Here is a 22,041-nt window from a genome sequence, read left to right as displayed (position 1 = left end):
GGTGCATGCGGGGCGTCTTGTCTCCGGCTGGTGTCCCCCCTGACCATCGCGCACACGTGCTCAGGCTTGCACAAACTAAACTCACCCTCTGTCCTTGTGAGACGATGCTGTTGATCGCCTTCTGTCCCTCGACCCTGGTGGTGGGGTCTGCAGCTGGATGCAACAGCCACTTGTGAGCCGTCTCCAACCTGTTATGACGAAAAACATTATGCTATTATTAATAACAAATAAAACGAATTATTTTCGTTAGATTATCACCATGTTTAAAATAACACGAGCATTACATGACAGATATCTTCTTTACAAAAATCAATTATTTTGTTTAGATTCAACGTCTATAGTCTGAAAGTCATTTCGTGATTAAATTACCAATACAAATAAACTGGTACAGAAAAAAGCTAACATAATTTTGGCAGACCCAGGATTCGAACCCGGGAGCTCAAATCGGCGTCATACTGCGCACGCAGCAACTTCACAATGGAGCCGTAGTTGGTAGGTACCTGGCCTGCATGGACTTGCCGCCCTGCTTCTCGGCGGCGCGCACGCCGTCGTTGACGAGCGCGTCGAGTTGGTTGAGCTGCGCGCGCAGCTCGGCGGCGAGGCTGAGCGCCTTGGGCTCTCTGCCGCTGCCGTACTGCCGCTCGTCGCACAGGTGGTCCGCGTTGATGCCGCCTGACCTGTACAATTTTATGGTTTAGTATGCTTGTGAATTTTTAGGGTAGGTTTAAGTTTTTCTATGGTTTCATTTTAGGATAGATAATTTAATTTAACTATGAAGGTATAATTTTAAAAAAAAAAAAGCATCTGCACCTTTTACTGTGAGTTCATGAATCTTGGTTTTTTACTATTGTATTCTATCATATTTAAAGTCATCTATTATAATGTGGTGAAAGGCTAATAGATATAGATTTTTTTTTTTTTTTATAGATTTTAACTATTTCCAAAAACATCTAAAAATGAGACGAATCCAAATATGTATAAAACCCTAAGTTGCTTAAATCAATAAGCGTTTCCCTCGTTAATATTATTTTTAAGAGTGGTAGTGTGTGTGTGTGTGTCCGTACCGCACGTGCGCGCGCACGGGGTCGGCGTGCGCAGGCGCAAGATGCTCTGCGGCGCGGCGCGCGGCGGTGAGCACGGCGCGCAGGGCACGCTCGCCGCCGCTGTTACGCAGCGACAGCGGGTCCTGCGCACAAACAATACACGATACATCAGTGCTTTTTAAAGTGCAGCTCGCGCCCCCTAAAGAGCCGTGACAACATGCAAAAGAAGGCATTAGGGTAATTCAATAAATTTATACTACTCGAGAACAGCACTTTTTTTACATTTAATGTACTGTATGTCCTTTTGTGCCACAAAACACGTATAGACAAAATTACATGATCATAGTTTGAGTAATAACGGCGAAAGACTTAACAAAAAAATAAACACATTTTTATAACAGATCACTTGGTGAGCCCTGCCTTTCCCTTCCTTACATTAACGAGAAGCAGGCTTTTGCATTTTTTTTGCCAACAGAATAATGCGGCAAAATATACTTTAGGAAATCCTATTATAGATATTACGTTACCACTTTAAACTTAATCACAAGCAATAGCGTAGCCAAAAAACCCGGACATTTAGGAAATGTAAAATTATTATTTTTACACCAGTAATCATATGGATTTTTTATATAATCGATTTATTTTCCTTCCTTTTCTATTTAACAAATAATATACGCACAAAACTAATCCACCCAATTCTAATAAAATAAATACCCTTAAGGTTATAGCTTAAAGTCCATTTTTCATACATTTTGTTTCACCTTTAATCTGGGTAACTAAACAAGTTATTTCGTCATATTAAATTTTAAAGGCCGAAATATCCATGCATATTAATTATTTTTACGTTTTTCTTTCAACTGCGAGAACTAATCACTAACTAGACGTGAATTTAAATTCTTTACTTGCCAATACTTGTTTAATTACCTAGATTAAAGGTGAAACAAAATGTTATGAAAATGGACCTTAAGCTATAACCTTAAACAATATTCTGTTTCCATACAACAATAAATTAACACAGTTTCCGAACTAAAATACTTGTAGACCTCAGACTCACATTCAAGAAATCATGTGCGGCACCCATCTTGGTGTGTATCTGATTCTGCAAGGCTTTCAACACGGTGATGTTGTCCTTCTCACCGCCGTCTTCTACGTAAGACGTCAGTTGCAGCACTCTAAAACAAATTTAACGTAAACATACTCCCTTATTCACAGACGTTATTTATCTAAGGACGGAGCATTGCTGTGATAACGAGTCTGTTTCTAAGCTTTGTTTATCTGACAGCTTGCTGTTTGTTCAGCTTTGTTTATCTGACAGCCAATTCTACTTAAGTTATATCTCAATATTAGCCAATCACATCGGCCCTATGTTTACGCACTGCGAAGGCTGCCATGCCGTCAGCACTGAGAAAACAGACTCGTTATCACAGCAATGCTCCGTCCTTAGATAAATAACGTCTATAAATAAGGAGGATACAGTCTTATTTATAGAAAATTCGCAAAGCTTAGTTAAAATACAAATATACTCGATCAGCTGTAAGTCAAAACCCGCCATCTTGCCTCTTTAAGTTTAGGTTTAAACTAGGAAACCGGTGATATTTTTGACCCCTATTTAAGCAATTCTTAACCACCTCTTAACGCTAAAATAAATTTATAAGACTGTCAATTTACATATTAACCATTTGGTAGCAAACCGAATACCTATGGCAAGATAATTAGAGTTTAAATGTATGACAGGTCAAGACATGGAGTAATAACTCACCGTATAATCTCATGGATCTCGTCGGACATTCTCTGCGCGAGATAGTTTCTGTTCTCGGCCGCTTCTTCTATACCTTTGCCACCTGCAATACGAAAACAAGTTTTTGTTTTGTTCAATTATACTTTGTAAATATTATTAACACAACTAACATAATCTATACTTTTAAAAAGCTATAGAGTTTGTTTGAACGCGATCTCAAGAACTATTAAACCGATTTTGATTTAGTATTCACTAATAGCTGCATTACTTCTGAGTACTATAAGCTACTTTCTACCCTAGAAAAACATTTTCACTCGGACGATCCCATAGTATTAAACCACCCTGTATAAAGTTAATTGAGTCCTTCATCAATATAGAATCCAAATACGTGGATGGCATCTTATAAGTAAAACACAAGAGGTTACGGCTATTCATATTATGAAGTATGCAAGCGACAGTAGCTGGCCCTGATCTCAATGAATCCCATAGTATTAAAACACCCTGTATAAAGTTAATTGAGTCCTTCAACAATACAGAATCCAAATACGTGGTTGGCATATCATAAGTGAAACACAAGAGATTTCAGCCATTCATATGATGTACGCGACAGTACTAGCGCTGATCCTGTTACCTTCAGTGAGTATGTGTATGTATATCTTCATGGAGCAGATGAGCACCGGCGCGAGCTGCTTGACGCTCTCGAGGCACTGCGCGAGAGTCTCCGCGTGCGGCGGGTGAGTCAGCTCTGCCGCGCGGGCCGCCACCTGCAATGGTCACATTCATTTGCTGGTGGTAGGATATATTTTACATCCGCCCGAATAGCTACCACCGTACACATGGTGTTAAAACCTGTCATAGTGACCCACATAAGTGTCGCGTTCCGGGATCACCTTGTGTATAACTTATTCCAATAGGCCGACATAATGGTGTCGACTACCGAGAGGTAATCATTTCTCGTCAATGGACATTCTTTTGGACTCCACACCACTTCCCATCAGGTGTAGTGGGGTAACTTCACCGTCTCGTTAAAAAATATCCTTAAACCATATACTATATAAAGAGGCTTGCTATATGCTGTTTATATTGAGGAAAGAGTCCAATTGTATTCACAAGTTACTAAAGAGCGCTATGGGTAATCTTGATGAGTTTCTTTAAAAGTCTATGAAAACGTTTTAATTTAACCCCTCTATACAGTGTACTAATTTATATAATCCCAACTTTTTGAAACAACCTGTATAGGTTAGGGTAATTGTCAATATACGAGTATATCGAATTATAAGTACATAAAAGGTTTCCCAATTTGAAATTGCCATAAAGTAGAATTGCCATAAAAAAATTACATAAAAAAATATTAATATAGATATGTAACATTAAATAATTTTGTGACTCAATATATTCCTTACTCCTGTTTTCTTAAAAAAAAAGGGTTTTAGAAAATACATACAAACCTTAGCAGAAAAATTCCATCGACTACTTATCTACTACTACTGTAACAAGTACTTAATCTATTAAGACAGACGGGTACAACATACCTCTCTGGCCGCTCTTGACAGCGCCGGCGAGATGTCCCTCAGGAACTGCACCAGGTCCTCCATGGTGTCGATCACCTCCGCCACGCCTAGGTAGTCTAGCACCTACAACCACACGCACTAGGGAACCTCAAGCTATGATACACAGGATGATGTAACATACACGATACGATATACAGGTTGATGTGTTTTTCGGTTTTTTCTTTTATTTCTGATTTTTTTTCCAACAGGTTAATATAAAAAAAATAATAGTAATGTAAAAAAAATGGAATTCTGTACTCATCAAATTCTAAAAACGCATTTCTTCCATTCTATGGAGCCATAAAGATGATAACTGATGTCTACTGAGTATGCCACAGTAAATACATACATGAAACTTTTTTTAAATCCAGTTAACATGATCTAAATATAAAACTAGAAAAAACACTAAATACTGGTTTTGTTAAAAAGTTTAAGGGTATTTCAACCTCTTCTAATAAAATAAAAGTTAGGTTAACTTAAATGTACCTTTTTACATTCTTTCACAATTTTCCTGACTTCCGACTCGTCGAAGCAAAGAAGAAGAGCGGACGTGCCTTGCAAGATGCCGCGGGAGCCTTCTATCAGCTTTTTCCTGTAGGATTAGCATCAGTATTATATTTTTATTTATACTAACAAGACGAGTGCGTTTAAGAACATTGCTTAAAAACTAGTAAGGCCAGGATTTTGGTTGATAACGTTGTAATTGGCATATCATTATTACTCTGAATTTTCAAATAGAGGATACTAAGTAATTCTAATAATTTCAATATCCTTGGCATACAACGTTGATTGATTTACAGTGTTTATTTTTACCAGACAATCTGTTTTAAATCCTAAATAGGGTACAAAGATTGCTCAACTATCAGTCCGCAAGTCTTGTTACATATTCTACCGCGGGATGTTACCAACATTGATTACTCGACAATATCTATTTTACCAGACAATCTGTTTTAAATCCTAAATAGGGCACAAAGAGTATCAAATAGTATACCAACTATCACGCCGCCAGTTTTGTCACATACCCAAGAGTATCAAATCAATTATCACTCCGTAAGTTTTATCACATACACTGCCGCAGGTTACCTGGCAAGGTCCTGAGTAAGGGTCGGCGCGCAGCATGTCGGACGCCTGCTGTAGGAGCGTGGCGGCGGTCTCGACGCGGTGCAGCGCGCCCGGCATGTCCTGTCGCAGCATCGCGTCGTCAGACGACTCGATCGTCTCGTGACCAACCTGCGAGTACCGGAGTCTTCATATTAACAGATTGCAATACGTGTCAGAATAATAATAATTTATGAACAAATCTGATTATGGTTAAGTATTAGGCCATTATTAGATATTTTTGAAGATCTTATAGAGTTCAATGTTCACAACTTCTGAGTAATGGCTATTTGTGATATAAATATACAAGCCAACTAAATACAAAAGTCAATTTAATCTATGCTCCAAATGGTAATAAAATTAACACTATCTATATTAGCTGTTTAATACGACAACTGCTAAATACCATTTACTTGAAACTTGTGAAAAAGGCCCTAAGAGTTCTTTGTACATTTACTTCAGCACCAATGAAGACCACTTTCAAGCAACAGACGCTCAATAAAACATTATCTCCGTCTTCTTTGAGTATCTATTGAAGAAAATGTTACAACACCTCTTGAAGTAGTGCTATTAAATATTCAATGTAAAGCGCTTCATACCTTGACGAGGTTGTTGACGGCGAGAGACACGGCCTGCACGGGCCGCGCCAGGTCCGGCATTGCGTTGCCATCTTCTGCCTCTTCATGCAGAATCACCAGCCGGGAGACCTGCAAGCGATAATTAAAACATCTAAATACCAAGTTAGCTAGTAGGATTGGATAGTTGCTGGTGGAGAGATATATTTTATACTAGCTTTTGCCCGCGGCTCCGCCCGCGTTATAAAGTTTTTCAGGCTAAAGTTTTCCGTTATAAAAGTAGTAGTTTCCCGGGAGCCTATGTTCTTCCCAGGGTCTCAAACTGTCTCCATACCAAATTTCATCTTAATACGTTGGGTAGTTTTTGAGTTTAACACGTTCAGGCAGACAGATGCAGCGGGGGACTTTTGTTTTATAATATATTTTTTAGAACTTTTTAAGTGGAACAATCCCGTCATACATCATTGTTGCATAACTTTAACCGTTTAAGCAGCGCAGGCAACGGAAGCTCTCAAAACTAATAATTTTCCCCGTTTTTGCAACATGTTTCATTACTGCTCCGCTCCATATTGGTCATAGCGTGATGATATATAACTTTGAGCACTCCACAAACAAAGGACTATTCAACACAAAAAAGAATTTTTTAGTTCGAATCGGTAGTTCCTGAGATTAGCCATTACTGCTCCGCTCCTATTGGGTATAGCGTGATGATATATAGCCTATAGCATTCCACGAACTAAGTACTATCCAACGCAAAAAGAATTTTTCAGTTTGGACTGGTAGTTCCTGAGATTAGCCATTACTGCTCCGCTTCTATTGGGTATAGCGTGATGATATATAGCCTATAGCACTCCACAAACAAAGGGCTATCCAACGCAAAAATAATTTTTCAGTTTGGACCGGTAGTTCCTGAGATCAGCCATTACTGCTCCGCTCCTATTGGGTATAGCGTGATGATATATAGCCTATAGCACTCCACGAACAAAGGGCTATCCAATGCAAAAAGAATTTTTCGGATTGGACCGGTAGTTCCTGAGATTAGCGCGTTCAAACAAACAAACAAACAAACAAACTCTTCAGCTTTATATAATAGTATAGATTTGAATAGGGGCACCGCTTACAGGGTGATAAAACCCGCCAGCGGCCAACGTAAGTGTGTCCCGTTCCGAGATCATTCTATGTATTTTGTCCTAACAGGCCGGCATAATTGTCTCCACTGTCGAGGAGTCGGCATCTCTCGTCAATTGTCATTCTATTGGACCCCACTCCACTTACCATCAGATACATTGGAGTCACTTCGCCGTGTCCTTATAAAATATAAAGTAACAAATCAGCACATATTTAGGAACTCTTGTTCTTTTTAATCGATTTCGAAAAAAGAAGATTATAAATTCGTATGTTTTTTAAATGTTTTACACAGATTACTCCAAAAATTGTAGACCGATTTCCGTGGTTCCTTTATTTTCTACATCACGAATTTCAATGTTTATGTATTGTGCACGAATATTTATAAATGTAGGATCATTACCCTGGGATGGATTACTCATTTGTCGTATAAAACGAGCTATGACTTGCCAAGTAATAAATTCACCGTCAATAAACGGAACAAATCTCTTTTAAAAAACATTTAAGAAGGCTGCACTTCTAATAGCCATCGTCAATGAATTTGGCAACGGTTCCGATGTCTAATCTTTTAGCATCGAAACAGTCAACCCCTCGCGTTTTTTTAATTTCGAACTCGGCCTTGTTTCACCTTTATGTTCATCTTGAATCTTATGCATATAAAAACCTTCCAGTAGGCAACGGCTTGGCTTTGCCTCTGACATTGTTTAGTATTAGAGGGACAGGTGCTTCTCACCACCAGGCGGACCGCTTGTTCCTTTGCCTTTTAAAACACTAAAAAAACTAGAAGCCTCTATAAATATCATACATACAGACAACGTAATCATAATCATAACCATAATCTTTTATTTGCATTGAATGTAGGTACAAAACATAGGATGGTAATATAATTTACAAGTTCCGATGAATGTGTAATGATGAATAGTCTCTTATAGTAATATTAAAGAAATAACTTCTTATTACATAAGGAAACATTTACAAATTAATGATAGTTTTTTTTTTATATAAAATATTACTTACTATTTCAATGTTATACATTAAATTAATCTATCATCATTCAGAAAATCTTTTACAGAATAATAACACTTATGCAATAGTAATGCTGGTTTGTAGTTATTTGTATGTAATAGCATAGCGTAGGTCTTATAGTTAGGTAGCCGTTGGAATTCCTTCAGTAGTCGGTACAGATTTCTATACATCTTTAATACTAACATATAGGTACTTGAACGATAACAATATTGCCTACAACAAATAGATTACTATCATGGTATTGACATCATTAAAAAAGTTGAAGACAAAAAATCATGAATGGATACCACAGTGCGGCACGTTACCTCTCCTTGTATGGAGTGTTGCGTGTACGCAGCCAAGTGGGCGTACTGGCGCTTACCATATTGGTACGTGTTGTCATCGACTAGTATTGTATTGGGCTTGATTTTACATTAAAATTAATGTTGAAATCTATTTGTCTTGAATTTTAATGTAGTAACGTGTATTTGTCGACATGATTGGTTTACTGGTGGTAGGTCTCTCATATGTGAGAGAAGTAGAAGTGTATAGTCACTGTTGTGTTTCAGTTTGAAGGGCATTGTAACCAGGGTAACTACTGGACATAATAAGACTTAACATCACATGTCTCAGGATAGCAAGCGCATTGGAATACCAAACAATACTTTGTATTTTAGAGCATTGGATGCTGTTTCTACTGTTTATGCGCGGTCGTATCTCCCACTAATAAATAAAAAAAATGAACCAACAAGGCGAGTACTACTTGATGCTCGATGCTTTTAAAAGACTTTAAAGTAGTAACTTAAATTGTCAGCTAGGCTAAGTAACAAATTAATATACGAATTCAATGTTAAGACAATAGATTGGTTTCACCGTCCAAGATTACTCCTGTACTAACACCGTCTCATAAAAATCTGATCAAGACACAACTTGCTATTTTGAGTATTGTAAATAACTTATCCATTTGCTCCCTCTCCTAATTCCTTTGCCTTTCCCTTATTAACCGCAGTGCCCCCTTATTTCTTCTTATATCTATTTCCACATCTATGATCCTTACAGTGAAGATAACATCAAGAGACCCCCTTTCTAATTTACTAGCCTATACCATAAAAACTTCATTAATAACCCACCCAAATACAAACATTTGATCAAACACAATCACGGTATCCAAACATGGCCCAACACACCCCAATAACCATAAGCGCTTATCGTAAAGACGTCTGGCGTGACTTACAGAAAGCGCCCGAGGGGCCTCGCCCAGGGGCGTGGTGCAAAGGGCGCGACATTTCTACTAGGGGTGGTCTAATATGACATTTAAGTTACTGTTTGGGTAAATAATGGATATTTTTGCTGTTGTCATCGTGTAACATGTATTGTTGAATTTAGCCTTTAAATCTGAATAGAATAAATGTGAAAATTGTTTGCTTCGAGATACATTTTTACCCTCAGCGCAAAAAGAGGGGTGGTATAAATTAACGCATGGATGTTACTCCCAAAAGACTGAACCGATTTTTAATTTGCTTTTATTGTTTTAGTTTATTTGATTTAAAAGATGCTCGTTTTCATGTTGAGTATTTTAACAAATGAAATGGCATTCAACGGAGCAATACCAACAGACAGAAGAAATAGGAACTACCAAACTCTAGATGGAAGGCACTGCATGGCGCTCGTCATCCAGAGACGTTATAAGGAATACCTGACTGACTTACTTAAATAGAAGTTCAACATTTTTAATAAATACACAATAAATTATAATTCCTACACATACATATTAGGCTAAAAGTTGATCACCAGTTTCCAATTAACCACCTACATCAGAGGCAAGCCACGTATGTCTATGTGCAGTAACTATAATAAGTAGTAGACGGCATGCGATGCGACCTCGGCGGCCCGGCGCGTCTCTGCTGCCCTTGATCCACTAACTTTCATCTCGCTGCACCACGCGCCCGACTTGCAGCTTTCATTGATTCCTATGCGGTAGAATGTTTGACGTATGCTCTTGTTAACGAGATGTAATTTTGTTTACGATCATAACATAGGATCGACAGTAATGTGATTAATCAGAAGTTATTTGACATTTTTAAAAACCCGTCTTAATCTCATTTCATCCTTCAAAAATCGTTTAAAGGAAAACTGTATTCAAAATGTTACTTATCAACCAATTTGGAGCCTTATTTTCTACGACACTACAAACTCGTAACACGGCCGTGTTGTCTTATCTTCGTGAAAATACCGTGGTAGATCTTACATTTTAGATAATTTCATCCACCATGACACGCCACACTACTTTCCCTACTAGCTCACAGTGAGCATGAGCAGAAGGGTGCACACGAACGCTACCATGGGTAACGTCGAGGCAGAGGCTTGGATCAGTACCTCTATGCCACAACACCCCGTCCAAAAAGTGGTGGGGCGCGTCTTGGTGAATGAAATGACCTATACACTCACGCCTTATCCCTGACGGGGTAGGCAAGGGCGATACTAGTACATTACATTTGAGATGCTTATTCCATCCATAATAGAGAAGGAACCTATCGCCATACCAGGCACAAATTCCAGACTCGAGACTGATACTAAGTAGAAAAAACCAATACCACTTTTCAACTTGCTCAAAACATATTAATTACACTTGACAGACTCCGTTACATCATCGATACTTTACAAATAAGTCCTCGGCCGGCCCACGCGTGGGCGACGCACCATATGGCGACCACATTTTAATGGCCAAGTTCAGCACTTTTACTGCCTTCATTGATATGTCAGAGATTTTATTAGTGTGTCTTTAGCAAGAAAAGTTTGTCGAATGCAGTCGTAAATGTCCATTTTAAGCAACTTAAAGGCTCCTATAGTCGATTTGCATATTGAATGAAGTATCACTATCTCTCAAAACTAAATTACAGCTGAGTTGGTTTCCATGTTTCGTTTCGTTCTACGTGTTAGTTTTCCATCAACAAAATATTATCTCCAAATTCAACAAATGATGCTTCCGACCCAAAGATGTTTATGAGTGTAAATAAATAATATAAAATAGCCTTTATTAACTGAGCTAATTACACATCACTACATTACTAATGTTTACAACAAATAATTTAGGCATTCGTCCCTGCTCCATCAACAAATTTCTTATAGTAATAATACCAGCCCTTTATTATAGTCACCACAGTCAGCAGTCAGCCCACTACGCGGCACGGGTCGCTTCTACTAACGAGAAGGATGCGGCCTCAGTCCACCACGCTGGCCTAATGCGGGTTGGCAACTTCACATACCCTCAAATTATAATGTAGAATTCCTTAGGTTTCCTCACCATGTTTCCCTATACCTCAAAAGCAAACGGTAATTGATAAACAATACACAGATGTCTTTAGGAAAGGCACAGGTGCATGTTTTGCGTCTTTTTGAACTTGTGGACCTTCGCTTCGATACTAATTCCGGTCCAAACAGCTATCGTCGCCACAAATAAACTTATACAACTTCATTAAAGAATAATCCAGTAAATGAAGGAGCCGGTAGGGGTCGGTCGCACCGAACCTTCAAGTGTTCAAATATCTGACATTCTTAATAAAACTCAGGTCAAAAAAGCGGAGCAGTGGAATCGTGAAAAAGTGGCAATTCATAGTCTCTGCCTACCCTTACGGGATAGATGCGTGATACTATGCATGTATGTAATAAAGGATGCGTAGATGACGTGTTTTATGATGTCACGCAGTACCTAGCTGATAAGGGTACGTGTGAACAGGTCAATAAAGATGACGCACACGTCGGTAAACATGTTGAGTCGTAATTCTTTATGTTTATTTGAACACACAAGTACCAAGTTCTTAAATTATTATCATTTCTTGGAAGCGGTTATTTAGTTAAAACACAGTTTAGGTACTATTCATATTATTTGATGTAAAAACAATTGTTGACTGGGACTTATGGTCGATTGCAATCCACATCACTTACTAGGCAATAATAAACCAATTAAAATAACTGATGATAAGAGACACGACCGCACATAAGCAATAGAAAAACAATCCAAACCCTTTAATTACAAAGTATTGTTTGGTATGCCAGTGCGCTCGCAGTAGTTAAACTGGCTACAATGTTCTTCACTCCGGAATACAACAGTGACTACACACTGGTGCTTGGTAGCAAAAACCTACCACCTACTACCAGTATATAAACCAGAAATTACACCAGAAAAAAAAAACAATGTCAAGCCGGAATAATTCTGACAACTGTCGACAGGGCATACAGATCTATGCCACAAAACCATCTTGATTTCGATTTCTCTTACAAATATTCTTGAATCACGAGACGACTTGCATCCCCGTCGCTGCATGCATATGCAACTAACAACTTCCCATCAATTACGTTTAATAGAACACAGTGGGTAATTTGCCTATTCTAAAATTTTAATAGCCTTAAGAGACCTGACCTAGTCTGTAGCCAGTTATGACTAGATTGCACTAGATCTTTTATATCGAGACCCTGTTAGGCCAGCAAACGTTTCCATGCTTGTTTTCTCATGAAGAACAGTACAGCCAATAACTGGGCATTGGGAAACTTATCTAATACCTCAGGGTGACTTGCGCAGTACGGTGCCTTGGAGACATTAGGGGTGATGTTGCTACTGTTTATGACTATTTACCACCAGACTAACGACTCGCTTGCCTCGTCGTTTTGGCTTCGCTCCGGATACAAGAATACCGAAGAAACTCAGGAGGACATAGATTTGAAGAACCGGATTTTTTCAAAATCTCCCGATACTCATAATTTACGTCTTGGCCTTAGCTCACCAGAAGCCAGTGACAAAGAAAACTGGCGACCTTTTTTTGGTTGCAATGTAAGCTTTACTACATTAACATTTTGCCAGATAATCTCCGGAGTTCGTTGAAGACCACAGAAAAATGTCCGGATACTAATATCATCTCCGGTGTAGCTATCATAAGACTACGTATACAATAATATAAGCCCTCTATTATATACTGTACCACAGCTGGGTACGGATGTCCTCTACTACTGAGAGGGCTTAAGCCTTAGTCCACCACGCTAGCCTAGGGCGGTTTGGTAGACTTCACACACCCACTAAATTCTTATAGAGGACTTTTGAGGCACGCAGGTTTCCTCACAATGATTTCCTGCACAGTTAAAGCAAACGATAATTCATAAAAAATACACACATAATTATTAGAAAAGTCAGAGCTGTATGCCCGTGGGATTTAAACCTGCAGACATTCGTCTCGGCAGTCCGTTTCACACTCAACTAGGCTATCGCCGCTCCCTATACAGACTTCAATATTCCCAAACCTTACCTTTATAACATTCGCGTAGATTAACAATCCACAACCGCAGCGGAACTAACATCCCAAATGGCCCTTACCGGTTGGCACACGCCGCTTCCTCGTTGGATTTTTGACAGCATCAAAATAACAAAAGTTACGAAATGTTTGTTTCTATTTAAACTCTGTTGGAGGATTGGTGCCGGCGCGAAAACCGAACTGAATCATCGCGTAAAATTAGATGAGTGGTGTTCGCTCGTACTTGCTTTGGAGCATCGCGTGCAATCTTTATGAACCATGATTTGTCTAATATATTCGATTGTTTTATACTAGGGATATAAACAAATGGATCTAGCCATAAACCAGGAATCAATTGTTTATAGTGACGTGCCTACATCCTAAGGATTTGTGGAAAATGAATCGATTATTCTAAACATGAAAAATCTGTACCCAAATTGTCACGACTTTTTCTGGCCCAATACATTCATGATAAATTTATCGAATTAACCCAAATATGAAAAATATAAACCTACACAAATTTTCTGGCGACCTTTTTGATCCAATACTCAAAAAACTTGGTAATTTTATAAAATTGAGAAGCCCCTGAATCCGACGGCCCGTGCATTCTTCCCGTCAGGCCACACTATTGTTACTACAGTGCTTGTTTACATTTATACAGTGCCGGTGATGTTTTACGATTTCGCACGTTTGCACGAATGTTAGACAATGTGAAACTAATTCAACGGATATTATCGCAGATTTTAATCTTATTCTTCTCTCGACGTTTCAAAGGCATTGCAGCACTTTGTAGTCGCGGTCTAATCCAAAAAGTTAATGATACAATTCTACCAGAAATTATTAAATTATACAAATTAATAATTTTAAAACATTACATTTTTTGCCGGGTCTGTACCACTGCCCTACAGGCAATCCAATGTGAAGTGCACTCTCTGTTGCCCGTCACATAATAAGTAAAGTTTCCGGTGACCCAAACACCCCACATCTTTCCCAATTCTCTTTATAGCTGGTAGCATTAAAGATACTTCTGACAGTAAGTTAAAGGCTGGTTAACATCACATGTTCCCCCTCTCCCATGGAGATAATTCTTGTGCGCTTGGGCTCCACACCAAATGCACGCCCATTCACGGGGGACGTTTGTCGCTGTCCTAGGCACACAGTAAAGTATGCATACCTCGTGGTTGCTAATTCACATTGAGACCTATGAGGGCTCGAGAACATTTCCTGGCCTTCTCCCCTCCTCCCATCCGAAGAGGGTTCCGTCTCCTTCCCTCACATTTTCTTCTCCGAAGAAGATACCAGGGTATCCCCTCTCAACGTTCCTCCAGGACCTTGCAGTCCTAAGCCGAGGGATTCCAAATTCCAATATCCCATTCACAGGTATCCCCTAGCGTCGACTGCGGGATCCGATACAAAAAGAAACATCAGGTCATTTAGGTTACATCAAGCGACTTACTAGCTCGTTAGGGCTCATTTCCTATCCTATAAAATACATCAGTCATCACACAAAACTAATTACAAAGGCCAATGTCCTTCAACGCGAACATCGCATTGTTTTTAAAAATATGATACGACCTCCAAACCGTAACACCGTGACATAACACCTGGACCTTGACGTTATTTACAGCGGTCGTTTCATGGTGTTTTTATTCATTCTGTGACTGTTCATAAAGATTATATTACTAATAATGCCAGCCCTATATTATACCTTATTCCACTGCGAACAACCCTTTATATTTTTTTATATGAGAACGGCAAAGTGAACCCTCTCTTGATGGTAAGCGGATTAGGGTTCAGAGTCGATTGACGAGAGATGATTATCCTTCGTCAGACATGAAATTATCGCGGCCTAAATGTGAGAATAAAAATATTTTTGTGAGGGTAGTTTTTGCTATAAGAACACTGAGCATTGACAGACCATACTGGTCGGTTGGTTAGTGAAGAATTTGTGAATGTGTTTCTGTAGTCGGTGATATTTCTTTTTATTTTAATCAAAGTAGCGTCGGTATCCTACATAATGTTTAGACTTTAGTTCCCCACAATGGCCTAGTCTCGCACCACCAGTTTGTGGTTCCGCAATCCAGCACGCGTGGCTCTGAAAAGCTTCATGTTTTTGGCCATGATCGTCGCCAATTTCCATGAACCGTATCATCGCTCATTAACTTTAATCAGCGTGTTATCAAATCATTATCTTCTGCTTCCATTATCAGAACATTTCGGGTGTGTGCATTAATGCAATATTTTATTTTGATGGAATGTACCCACTGTCATCCACCCATAGAACTATAATATTTCTTAGTTATAATCTCATGTATTGAGCTGTCCATTGTTGGTCAATGGCCTTTACTTCTAGCGATGTTATGATCTCACGTGCACCGAGGCATTATAGTGTTAATATAATTTTCAAAATTCTAACTAACTCTCACCTTCATGAAATATGATCTTCAAAAAACCAACCCGAGAATTGAACTCAATCAAAACTACACATCGCACAACCCAAATACGTTGGATCAATAAATCGCTCAGCTACATATTAAATACCCCGCAACATCGAATACATAATTAACATCGTGACGTCACACAATTCACATACATTTACAGAGTCACTTACGGCCAATAAATATGCAAAGACAGTCGGTTTCCTGTCTGTAGTGAAGTTCACATCGCATGAACAGCAGTTAGTCACCTATCAGACGTCTCGTGGTATTACTAGGTGGAGATTACACTGGGACAGTGCCTTGCGAGTGCATGTAAGTTGTAGAGAAATTGAAGATTTAGCGCTCAGAGAACTAGCTGTTGTTTCCAAATTAGACAAAAACGTCTTGGTAAATGAGGGAAATCAAAATTAGGCAACGGCTTCCTTATGCCTCTGGCATTGCAAAGTCCATGGGCGCTGAATGCTGCTTACCATTAAGCGGACCGCTTGCTCGTTTGCCTTCTAAGGCAACAAAAAGAAATATACATCTACTTCAACAGTAGGGCTATTTAGACGTAGCGAAATTGAGTAAGATTTTATTCAACTATCAAGACAAATTGGCGCGTCAGTTGCCAAACTATATAGTTGGTGCTGCACCGAGCCCCACTGGAACGTGCTATTATAACTGATTTTCTACTATACGAGTATATTGTCATCGCGTTTGCGCGTTGTCCATCAACAAAATTCAACATATAACTAAAGGAAAGAACACGAGTTATTTCTTCCTTCGCACACTTCCGAAACAGTCACACCTGCTTGACGAAATAAGAAAAATGGTTGTGGCAAACTTAAACATGTACAAACACAAAATTTGTTGAATGTAAGTCGCTATCCAACAACGCTCGCCCATCCACTATCCCAGTGTGTAACTGCAGCACTAAATCACTTTGCGAAAGGGCAGACATTTGTAACAGCACACTCTGCAGTGTCTCCAGTCTATATTTAGATATCACTGGAATTAACTGCACTCTATCGATCCGGTCTCGAGTTGGGAAACACTAGTAATTTATAGTATGCTGGTGTATTTAAATGGTAACAGATGTTTAGTAAAATGAGAAGTGCAATTTTGGAACGAGTAAGTTAGCTCGCTTTCATGGAAATGTTTGAATGAAATTCTATACACTCGATGTTCCGAAATAGACATAAAAACTAATAAAAACGACCTGAAAATCATGGAACAAGGTAAAATATCCGTCTATTTTCGTTTCTGATTTCGAAAGGGCTGAACGGAATTTGATGAGCTTTTCTTCTGCCTTATGATAAGAAGATCATGTTACGCTGGTTGTAACAACACCCAAATACTTGTTAATTAAATTCGCCCAAAGATCCTACAATACCACCACACTAACATACAAATCTAGTGTCGTGGTCATCCGAACATTAGATTAATCAATCACTTAACACCAAGTGGCCTAAATTCCGCACCAGTGCTGTTCCCCACTATAAAAAAAAAATTACAACAATAACCTCCCGTCCCACGCCCATATCCGAATCTTAAGATGACAAACATTTCATGAACTCACGACTCCTCGCTCCACAGCATCACTCACAGCGTCAAGAAGCCTGGTATATGTTAAGGATTTATGAATGACAACGCACAGAGGGCTGTTGATAAGCTATCATCGTTTATTGACACTTTAAACACGATGTATAAAGAGCGCTTTGTTATACCAAAAGCTCCTCACGATACTTGAAACTTAATATTTTTATCGCAATAAAATGCACTTGGATGTATAGTGCCATATCTTGTAAATTTGGCTTTAATAAATCTTTACTATATTTTTAGGGTATGTGACTTTGCCAACCCGCACTAGGCCAGCGTGGTGGACTAAGGCCTAAGCCATGTCAGTAGTAGAGGCCTATGCTCAGCAGTGAGACAGTATTTAATACAAAGCTGGTATTACTATATTTGTGTGTTTGTAATTTTGATGCTTTATAATTATGCTTAATATAAAGTTCTACGCGGTATTCGTATCGTATATTGGCAGATGTATTATTTACCATTAGACGAGCCACAAGCGTATTTTTTACTATTTTAATGAAAAATATCTTTCTGGGAATTAAAGTCCCACTGTGCACTTTTCGAAGATAAAAATGTTGCCTACATGATTACCCAAGTCTTGGTTTTGCCAAACTAACGTCCACTTGTTGCTATTATATAATGCAGATACACTTCTTAATAAACAATTCAGTACCGTTAGCATGTTTAATTCAGCTTCAATAGGCAATAAATATTTGTCGAAGTCGATGTTTACAAATGATTTTCCATACTCTATTTGCATACGCTACGAGATCAGAATATTAATGTAGCTAGTACCGAGTTTGTTCTAGATTCTATTGCTGACTGTACTTCCGATCGATCTAGATTCTCCGGTGCTGACCCTACTTTGTATAAGCTTTAGCTTAGGTTAGACGTTATTGAGGAAAGGTCGATATTACTAAAAAATGACTGTTTTCGAAACTCAAATGTACCAGTTACAATGCATTTATAAATTTGAATTTAGAATTTTTAACTAAAGAGATATCAGATCGAAGTGGCCAGTACGACAAAACGCCAATTTCATATGTAAGGACCAATGGAAGTGTACCCTTGCTTTTTGAATCTAAATTACTAAACTTCAAACGGACCAATCAGATTAAAGTTTATTTCGCATGATTACAAATGACTTATTTCGATAGTCTATTGGATTATTTCTTAGGTACTGTAAACACGAAGTTGGGGATTAGAGACGACTTTTTAAATAAATCGTTAATCAACATATTTAAAAGAATTTATTAAAACTTGGGATGATATAATGAGCGAATAAACATATTTTACTTAGCTATATTTTTTTAATAGTAAACTATCGGACTAATAAGACTGTGTCGGTAGCGTAGTTGTACTGTGCGCGGTACGATATAGCTCTGAGGACGCAGGATCGAATCCCGGGTAGGACAAAGTGATATTGGGTTTTTCTCCTCGGGGTCTGGAATTTGTCCTCGATTTGGCCATAGGCTCGCCCCCAACATGAGATGGAACACAAGTAAAGAGTAAATGCCCTACTTGCACATCTGCCTACCCCTTCGGATATAAATAGGATATTTGTCAAAACATATTTGTATAGGTACAAATGACTATCAACACACAGCTCCGAGTCAGTGTACTTGCCTCCTTCCAAAGTGAAAGTAAATGAATGTAGCTTCGGTTGCGAATTATATTACTGCACGTGGGGGATTAAAATAACAATATTTATTTAAGGTTTATAATTCGTACCTTTTTGTCTGAGTAAATGTTTTTAGTGCGGCTTCTGGTTGAAAGCCGAAGCTAACCGGTTATGCCTTTTTGAAGCCAATATGTGATGTTCACTGACGACTTTTGTATTCTTTTCAGCTCTTTATACGTATTATGTAAGCATTTACAGTCTTACTTATAAAAATTACGCAAAGCTATAATTACTTACGTGTTGACAAGTCTGCCCTTAAACTTTTAATCACCGACGATGTTTAAATTTGACAGATATGTAAGCAATGCTTAACCATCTCTTAACGCTAAAACAAGTTTATAAGTATTGGTAATTGGTGGCAAAGCAATTGATTAAAACGTAAGACGAGTTTATAAGTACGACTGTTAATTTGTTATAATAATAAATTATTAAAAACCCCAGTCTGGAATCGCTAGAGTATTATAACTCTTCATTGGAAATAAGGCTTGCTACCAACTATACGCGAGTGTTCCTATACCTTTTCATACAGTACGATGTAATAATATTTAAGAGTACAATCTCTGTAACCTTCCAGAGTGTGAGGACGGAAGACTGAGGGCATAAGACAGAGGGCCGAATGACCAATGGCGCCGAAAATAGCGTGCCAAGCCGACGGGCGGCTATGTCAAATCCGAGTTGTATTATTTTTTAACTCAAATCCATAACATAAAGAACATGTTTCTGTTTTTTTGAGGTTTAATGGTCATTGATATTTGTATCAGTTTATATAATAATAATATCGGCCCTGTATTACAAACTGTCCCACTGTTGCACGGACCTCCCCTACTGCTTAGAGGGATTAGGCCATAGTCCACCACACTGACTTAGCGCGGATTGGTAAACTTCACACACCCTCAAACTTCCTAGAGAACTCCTCAGGTATTCAGGTCCTCTTTTCTGTCTGTCTGTGTGTTATCGATTTACTCCAAATCTACTGAACTGATTTTTATGTAATTTCGTATGGCGATAGTTTACCACCTTGGGAAGGTTATAGGCTACTTACTATCTTGGAAAACTCCTTCACGCGGACGAAATTGCAAGCAAAAGCTGGTGTAGGTATACGACACATTTCACGTCTCCTAGGTCTCGAAATTATGGTATCGAGAAGTCCAAAGTTCGATTGTAACGACTCAATAAATACAGTGTCACACAAATTGACATTTTCATAATATACAGTCATAAAAAAAAGAGTAAATCACACATTACAAAAACATCTACAATCCAGATGTAAGCATTATAAATCTCTGAAGGTCAGTAGCACATAACGCCAAAATTAACGAGGCGTGAACTAATAAACCGTGATATTAACTGAATATAAAGCTTTTAGCGGACCAATGAAATTAAATCATCTGCAGAACAAAGCTTGACTGTCTTCAAAGACAGACATTTATTGTTCCTACAGGTTATAATTGACAATTATATTTATTTTATTCTGTAGTACTAGCATTGTAAAAGACTGGAGTGTGAAACGGAAGATCCTGGGTTCCAGACATGTTTCAGACCAAACTGATCTGATGGTTTTTTGAAAACAACTTTTCCTAGACCATATCTCTTAGAGGATGTTACCATCACGGGTGTGTGAATATTAAATAAAAGCAAAGTTCGATTGTTTGGAAACTGACTTATTGTTTCTACAGGTTAATGAACAAACACATATTTTTTATACATTACTAGGTTTAACAAAATTTCCTAGATTGTGAATTTTTCTGGTTTAAAATGTAGCCAATATGTTAAATAAAGGCCCAGTCTGTGCTAATTTTGATACAAATCCATTCAGTGGTATTTACTTCTAAACAAAACTGCTTTACAAACTTGTGCATTACAATATTAAACTGCATAGTAGTTTACTACTGGACAAGATATCAGAATTAAAGATTTCGTAATTCAGACACATTACACAATTAGATTGCAGCTGATTGATTCAACATAATCTTTGTGGTTGGAAACAAGCTGAACTAATTGCATAACATATTGTATGCAAAGGAATGTATAAACAATACTGTGTATGTTAAGTTTACAGTTGTATGTACAAGGACAAATCTCGGAGGTTTTATTGTGGTCATAACCCTCTAGGGACTACTAATAATTTTTTAATGACTTACATTAATAAATTTAATAAAATAAATATTTTTTATGATAGGTAATACATGTGACTGACATGGATAATTTCACTCTGTTATTTAATTTAAGTGGAAAATCATTATGTTAATCGATTTGGTGTCTGTCCTGACTGTCTATAATATGACACTCCCATTACTTAAAAGCTGAATCAGTCCTTGTGTATGTATGTAATTAACAGGATAATATTTAAGTGTTAAAATAGTCACTAAAATACAATACACATAATATTTCGAAATCTCAGGAATTAGAAGGCAATTAACATTCCATTTTGAAAACAAGATTTAAGGGATCTATTAAGATTTTACACTACAGTATAACATCAATGTCTATATGTATAATGTCACTTATTACAATGAAGACTTCTTATACCATAAAAATTTGCTTAACTACCTACACTGACCAATAGTTTCATACAAAAATGCTTGCCTTACAGCTTATATCTTACAAATTTATTAGCAACCCAGAGCTTTGACTAATCCCTTGTGGACTTTGTCCGCTTGTCACCATCAATAATACCATTGAGTATGATGATTCATTTATTGCTCATTCATAGACCAATAAATTGTTTCAAGTCATTAAATTGAATGGAAGTAGTAAATTGAATTTTCTAGTTTATGGTAAATTGCCACAGCATGCTACTATAATGTGTTAAATTACAAACTGAAATAATAATATAACTTGCAGTCTATTAAAGATACCAAATAAGTTCATATTAGTATGGTGGTAAACAGCCTAAATGCTCTTAGTACAGGACGTCTGTACCTAGCAGTGGGATAGTATTATTAA

General features: G+C 38.0%; 1 protein-coding gene across 2 annotated transcripts in view; it reads right to left on the bottom strand.

Annotated features, from left to right (window-relative positions):
- LOC115453340 (vinculin) overlaps window positions 1–22,041 on the bottom strand; it is a 39,412-nt gene that overhangs the window by 15,727 nt on the left and 1,644 nt on the right. For both annotated transcript variants that reach the window (XM_037438909.1, XM_037438914.1), the window contains exons 2-11: window positions 6,029–6,136; window positions 5,415–5,561; window positions 4,818–4,923; window positions 4,314–4,415; window positions 3,413–3,545; window positions 2,803–2,884; window positions 2,098–2,215; window positions 1,065–1,186; window positions 501–677; window positions 86–188 (exon numbers count right to left, since the gene is read on the bottom strand). In XM_037438909.1, coding sequence (XP_037294806.1) covers window positions 86–188; window positions 501–677; window positions 1,065–1,186; window positions 2,098–2,215; window positions 2,803–2,884; window positions 3,413–3,545; window positions 4,314–4,415; window positions 4,818–4,923; window positions 5,415–5,561; window positions 6,029–6,114 — 1,176 coding nt within the window. In that variant the 5' untranslated portion in view covers window positions 6,115–6,136. The remainder of the gene's footprint in view (window positions 1–85; window positions 189–500; window positions 678–1,064; window positions 1,187–2,097; window positions 2,216–2,802; window positions 2,885–3,412; window positions 3,546–4,313; window positions 4,416–4,817; window positions 4,924–5,414; window positions 5,562–6,028; window positions 6,137–22,041) is intronic.

The sequence above is a fragment of the Manduca sexta genome, chromosome 3 (genome assembly GCF_014839805.1).
Source record: "Manduca sexta isolate Smith_Timp_Sample1 chromosome 3, JHU_Msex_v1.0, whole genome shotgun sequence".
NCBI classification, from domain to species: domain Eukaryota; kingdom Metazoa; phylum Arthropoda; class Insecta; order Lepidoptera; family Sphingidae; genus Manduca; species Manduca sexta.
This window is presented reverse-complemented; position numbering and strand designations above follow the sequence as displayed.